The sequence below is a fragment of the Herpailurus yagouaroundi genome, unplaced genomic scaffold (assembly GCF_014898765.1).
Source record: "Herpailurus yagouaroundi ecotype Mexico unplaced genomic scaffold, PumYag 141, whole genome shotgun sequence".
NCBI classification, from domain to species: domain Eukaryota; kingdom Metazoa; phylum Chordata; class Mammalia; order Carnivora; family Felidae; genus Herpailurus; species Herpailurus yagouaroundi.
In genome coordinates, this window is record NW_024412396.1 from 28,815,788 (window position 1) to 28,822,691 (window position 6,904).

A 6,904-nucleotide genomic window follows, 5' to 3' on the forward strand; every position below is an offset into this window, starting at 1 on the left:
CACAGGGCTCTTTAAAGTATTCAGAAGAACCTTCAATGCGGGTAACTGAAAAAAACATCCTCTCTCCAAACAGAAGAACCCTTATCTCCTTTCGAAATGAAACAAATCCCAAAGCCAAATGAGCATATGGCGATGTCTGAGGAATGATTTTAACTAGAAAAGTAAAAGAGAGATGGAATCTACAAATCTTCTTGTACTTCCCACCCAAAAGAGACCAGACAAAAGTTGCAATTCAGAAAACCTAGTACTTAAAGAATCCTTATGCAAAGGGCTTACATCACAGTGTCCTTACAAGATAGAAAAATTAAAAAACTAGAATCTGGTCCTATCAAGCCAACACAAAGGAACACAGATTGGCTGAGCAACCATACCCACTAGGTCTAGAGGGATATAAGGACTACTTAAAAATGTCATCCTACCTAAAAATGCCACATTAGTTAGGGGCGCCTGGGAGGCTCCTAGTCAGTTAAGCGACCAATTCTTGATTTCGGATCAGGTCATGATCTCACGGTCATGGTGTCGGGCTCTGCACTGATCATGGAGCCTCCTTGGTATTTTCTGTTTCTCCCTCTCTCTCTGCTTCTCTCTCCCTCTCTTTGTTAAAATAAATAAATAGAATTTAAAAATATGTTTAAAAAATGCCACATTAGCTAATTCTCACAACAACCCTGTAACGTAGGCATTGCTCCCACATTTTACAGGTGAGAAAACTAAGAATGAGGCTGAATCATTACTTCCAAAGTCACTGGATAACCTTTCATAATCCACATCTTCTTTCAAGATGTTTTTATATTGTCATTGTCTTGACAACCACCTGAAAGTTGGGTGAGAGAGCAGTAGTCCTATGCTATAGATGAAACTGAAAAAAATAATGAACAAATTCACCTTGTCTGTAATTTTTGGTTTCAAACGAGCTCTGATAAAAATGGAATTGTAAAACTCTACTGTGATTTCACCGAACCAGCACTTCTGTGTAACCGTTCATCTCCCTGATTCAGCCTCACTCAATTCAACATCATCTGTCTTTATTCTACTGAAAAGTAAGACAGATGCAGCTGAATTCTCTTTAGAGCATTGGAATACTAATTTAGAAGTAATAAGGCATCAATAGCATCCTTGGCAGCCAATTTCATTGCAAGTTCATTCTTCCTTTGAATGAAATATGATTCCAAGCATTCTTTTGGTACTAAGATCACACCAAGCTTTATTTATTGGAAGTCTGTGGAAAAAGCACAATTATTATTGTGTCCACCAACATCACTCGAGCCAAGGAAATGGGTCTTGCATGAAAAATCTGGGTTAAAAGCAGTAAAGCAAAACAAAACAAACAAACAAACAAAAACAACTGGGGCACCTGGCTGGCTCAGTCAGTAGAGCATTCGACTCTTGATCTCAGGGTTGTGAGTTCAAACCCTCACTGGGTGTAGAGGTTACTTTAAAATAAAGGCAATTAAAAAAACTAAGAATCAAGAAATGTGTCCTCTAAGCCTGCCTTTGCCTAACGAGGAGAATTCTGGACAACTGTATTATCTTCTATTTGCCATTATCTGTGAAATGCAAACATAATTCTTATCTTGTAGGACTGTTGTGGGAAGACAGTATGATAAAATAATTGTTTTAAGAATTAAGTAGATAGCTTGAATAAACAACATATATAGTAATTGTTTTAGTAATCTTTCCTTTGAGCCCTTACCCTCTCAATACAGACAAAAAGAACTTTAGAAAAAAAAAAATCAATCCCCTGCTTAAAATCCTTCAAAACCCTTCCCACTGCCAAAGAACCAAGTTCAAACTCCCAGCAGTACATGATCTGTCCCCACCCCATGGCCTTTTCATCCTCATGCCCAACAACCGTTCTTCTTCAGTAATGCACCACATGCAATGCCCAAAACACATCATACTTTACAGCACATGGGTGATATGTCACATGCTATTTCTTCTGAGACTGTTCCACTAAGCTCAACGCAGATTCAAAACTACTTCCTCATTAAAACCTTCCCAGATTGAGGGGCACCTGGATGGCTGTCGGTTAAGCGTCCGACTTCGGCTCAGGTCATGATCTCGTGGTTCACGGGTTCCAGCCCTGCGGGCTCTATGCTGACAGCTCAGAGCCTGGAGGCTGCTTCAGATTCTGTATCTCCCTCTCTCTCTGCCCCTTTCCAGCTCATATTCTTTCTTTCTCTCTCTCTCTCTCTCTCTCAAAAATAAATAAAAAACATTTATAACTTAAAAAAACAAAAGCAAAACCTTCCCAGATTGAGTCCCCTAATCAGGAAGGGTCAGCGTTAGTCTTCTTAAGTGAAGATGCTATTACACTTATCATATTATATTACACATAATCAATGTCCTCACTAAAACTATGAGGTCTTTGGGAGTAAAGAGTATTTCCTTTCATTGTGTCTATACCAGTTCTGAAATATAGTTAGTGTACAAAAAACCATTTGTTGGATGAATAAATCTTAACTACATTTAAATATAAATTACTTATACACACACATACATATCTGCCACATATAAGACATAGGTTTACAAAAAGAGACTGGAAGAAAACACAAAGTATTAGCAGTGGTAGCCTCTGGCTACTGAAATTGTAAATAATATTTGTTTTCTTATTTTCTACGTTTTTTATTATAGGTGTGGTATATTTAATTGCAGGTAAGTGTTTTGAACTGATTTACAAAAACGAATGGATGAGTGAATGAATGAGTGCAACATAATGATGGGGAGCCTTACCTTATTCATCTTTCTCCAACCCCCCACCTAGCCCAATGCCCTGCACTAAGAAAGTGCTCAATATATTTGCTTGAATTGAATGTATTCTGTTGAAATGAATAATTGAAATGTCAAACCCACATCTGTAAAAAAAAAAAATTACTCAGTGAACAAAACTAAATGTTGCCTGACAAAAATTAAATGTCAAAAAAAAAAAAAACACCACAAATTCAAACACTTTTTTCTAGATCTTTTCAGAATAGCCTTCTGGGCCTATTTCTCTTACAGAACACAAAAGAAGAATAGCCACCATCTTGAACTACTCAGGGAGTGTGGACAAGCTACTTGATCTTGATCTTTCAGGGAGGATATGTGCCATCATTCTACAGCTAAGAAACATAATGAGTTAAAATAGAGATAAATTATAAGAGTTTCAGCCCTTCGAGTATGCCATTTTAGATTCAGGTCTAATTTCACAGAAATTCAGGTCTAATTTCACCATTTGCCAAGCTACCCTGAGCCCACCTGAGGTCCATTTGGAGTATTTAGATCTTGCTGCCAAGCCTAAAGACTGAGCGCTTGGGTTGTTTTAGTTGCTCAGGTAGACACTATAAAGCAAATGGAGGGCAGTCCCCTGTAAACTAGGGTGCACGTAAACTAATATCTGCAGGGCAATTTGGCAAAAGCCATCAAGAACCTTATGGAAAGTGTATTCCCAGGGCGCCTGGGTAGCTCAGTCGGTTGAGCATTGGACTCTTAATTTCACTCAGGTCATGATCTCACAGTTCCTGGGATGGAGCCCTGTGAGGGACTGTGTGCTGACAGCGCAGAGCCTGCTTAGGATTCTCTCTCTCATGCTCTCTGTCCCTACCTAACTTGTGTGTGCGTGCGTGCACACACGCACACACACACACACACACTCATACACACTCTCTCTCAAAGTAAATAAGCTTTCTTAAAAAATAAAAACAAATAGGGGCACTTGTGGCTCTGTCGGTTAAAGGCCCAACTCTTGATTTCATCTCAGGTCACGATCTTATGATTCGTGGTTTCAAGCCCCACCATTGGGCTCTGTGCTGGCGGCATGGAGATTGCCTGGGATTCTCTCTTTCTTCCCCCCTTTTTGGGCCCCCCCCCCACTCTCTCTCTGTTTCAAAAATAAATAAACTTTAAAATAAATAAATAAATAAATAAATAAATAAATAAATAAATAAATAAATAGAAAAAGTGTATTCTTTCTTGCCCGTCAATTCCACTTCCTAGACTATCCAGTAAGGATATGTGCAAAAAATTTAGCTAAAAAAAAAAAAAGTGCTTCACCAAATTATTCATAATGATGAAAAACTGGAGATAATCTTAATGACCACTGAACACAGTGGTCAATTCACTGTGTGGAATATTATACAGATATTATAAATGATGCCGGAGAAATGTATTTCGTGACAATGAAATACATTGACAATATACTATGTAGTGGAAAAAATAGTTTACAAAAGTGCGTGCATTGTGAACCCATTATTGTTAATAGACAGTCACAGATAAATACAGATATTAATACGGGAAAAAAAACCTCCGGAAGATATAAATGAAAATGTTTAAGAGTGATTATCTTTGAGTGCTAGGAAAATGAGAGGTTGTTCTTTAAATTGCCTGTATTTGCTGATGTTTTTCCTTCAATGAACATATAATTAGAAATAATTCTTGTATACTTAGAGGTGATTCTAAAAATAAACAACCAAACAGTGAACCGCCTTGTGTTCGGAGGGCCTTCCGCATCTGCCCTGGGGCCCTCCGATCCCTTTGCTAGAATTCTGTAGCCACCTCTCAGATCCTCAGAGGATGCCTAAAGAAGCCTTCTCCACTTCCCAGTCACTTCAGCCCAAGTGCCACCACAAGATACAGCAGGTTCAGCAAGAGAGCAGACTCAGAAGAAACTCCAAGCCAGTCCCTGAGCTCCAGCCCAGAATTCGAACCCATCCCTCCATTGGCCCAGCGGCCCAGCACTCCTGGTTCAGTTACCTCTTCCGAGGGCGGCGCCCGGCGTGTGGTCTCCTCGTAGGCGCCCACCTGCTTCCAGGTGACCAAGAAGGCGTGGGTGGGGGTGAAGTGCGCGGCGGTGCGCGGGAAGCCTGAGCGCACGTAGCGGGCAGCCAGGTCCAGCACGGTCCGGGACGTGTCCTCACGGTACAGGACCTGGCCCCTGCCCTGGCTCGTGTCGATGTCTGCCAGGAAGGGAGCAATGGCCGGGAAGTCTGTGGGGAAATCATCGTCCACGTACTGGGTTTCCCTAGGGAAGTCCTGAGTGGAGATGATACCGTTGGTGCCCACCTGTGGGAGGAGGGGGACAAAGGTGACGGTCGCGTACGCGGCAGGAGGCCCACCGGCGGCCACCAAAGGTCCAAATGTGTGCGCCCACCCTGCTCCACATGGAGGGAAGGGAACCGGCCCGGGCTTTAAGCTCCCCCTTCCCCACCGGCTGGGAGCCCGATTCCTGATTCAGGGCGACCAGCGCAACTTTAGCCGCTGTCCCACCAACCCCCTCTACCCCCACGGAGGGGTGCGATAGGTCCAGGAGCCCTAAAGTATCTTCTCACTTTCCGCACCACGCTGGAGGAGACCTCTGGGTCCGAGGAGGGAATACACCAGCTCTGCACCCGCGCACAGCCTTCTCGAGGTTCTTACTGGAAACCCCACTGGCCGCCCCAAGCATCCCCACCCCGTTTTCCGCCTGGGACGCTTCTGTGGCTGCGAATTTGTGGGTCTGAATTCTTGCTCTTCCTCTCGAGGTAGAGAAAAGCAAGTCAGACAGCAGCATCGCTGCAAAGCCAGCTCCCACCCCAGGGGCGCTCGGGGACAGCAGGGCGTGCGGACTATTTCCTCCCCCTCGGGAGGCAGGGGTTCGGTGAGAGCAACACCACACGGACCCCTGGGAAGAAGCTGCGAGACATCTGCCGGTTCCCACACCAAGCGGGGGCTGAACTTACGTAGAGGTAGCCGAACTGAGCTTCGTAGAAGCGCAAGGGACTCGCCAGCTTCACCGCGGCTGAGCTTTCGTCGTCGCCCTCCTGCAGGAGCTGGTCCCCCCAAGACTGCCCGTAGGGGAAGAGCTCGTCCGGGCGCAGCGCCGCGGCCCGGGACAGCAGCAGCAATAACAGCAGCGGCAGCAGCGGCGGCGGCGGCAACGCCCGGTCCCCCCGCATGCTGGCTCGGCTCCTGGGCTGCCCCGCCGCAGAGCGCGTCCCGGCCCGGCCCGCCAGCCCGCTAGTTGCGCCTCGCCAGCCTCCAACCTGGATCCCCGCGGGCGCCCGGGCGGGCGGGGACTCCGGGCCCTCGCAGCGCGCAGACTGGCTGCGGCCCTCGGCCGGGGACCAATCGCCGGCTCGGGGAAAGTTCGACAGCGGCTGCCACATCTGGTTCTCGTTAAAAGTTTTCTAAGGCAGCGGTCGCGGGAGCAGCGGGGCTGGCGAGGTAGAAGCCTCCGGCCAGGGCTGCCGGGAGTGCTGCTCCGCTCCGCTCCGCCTCCGCAACCCGAGAGCGGCCGGGCTCGCTCCCGCCCTCCTGCAGGGGCTGCTCCGCGGGGCCTACGAGCCCCTCCCCCAAGACCAAATGGCCCTCCAAGTCCCAGGGCAGCGGCGCCGCAGGAGAGGACTTCAGCGCCAAGGGGGAACCCCGCGGTGGCGTGTGCAGCTGCAGGGTGGCAGGGCGACGGGGTGGTGGTGGGGTCCCGGGCGCCCCTCGTTCTCGAGGCATAGTCGCAGCCACAGCTCCGTGGCTCCACCCGGAGATGCCCTGCGGAGAAGCGTGCCTTTGTATGGAGATGAACGGGGGCGGGGGGCGGGGGGAGGTGTAATTCCTAAATTCCGACCCCCAGTCCAAAGGCCACCGACGGGGAAGACTGGGCTGCCCGGCCGAAATACCCACTCGTCAGGGTCAAGAGGCGCCGTTTAAAAAGAGAGTGGGAGAGAGAGCGCGCTGTTTACCTTCCCCGGGGAAAACGGCACCTGGGAAGGCCATGAAACACTACTGTGTGTGATCGGCTCCATTTGGGGCATGGAATGAAGCATCCTCTTTGGGCACCTAGCGGAAATGGGCGAGGCGCCAGGGTGGGGGTACGCTGGGTCTCTCACCCCGTGAGCAGGGAGGCGGTAACCTGAGCCGGTCCCTGGGACTGGAAACCGCGCAGCCTCGAAAC

At 47.7% G+C, this 6,904-nt stretch overlaps 1 protein-coding gene across 1 annotated transcript in view; it reads right to left on the reverse strand.

Annotated features, from left to right (window-relative positions):
* Nucleotides 1-6,137, reverse strand: part of NID2 (nidogen 2) — a 67,455-nt gene extending 61,318 nt beyond the window's left edge. Inside the window, exons 1-2 of the mRNA XM_040477140.1 lie at nucleotides 5,697-6,137; nucleotides 4,732-5,040 (exon numbers count right to left, since the gene is read on the reverse strand). Of these exons, the coding sequence (XP_040333074.1) occupies nucleotides 4,732-5,040; nucleotides 5,697-6,122 (735 nt within the window). The 5' untranslated portion in view covers nucleotides 6,123-6,137. The remainder of the gene's footprint in view (nucleotides 1-4,731; nucleotides 5,041-5,696) is intronic.
* Between the last annotated feature and the right edge of the window lie 767 nt (nucleotides 6,138-6,904).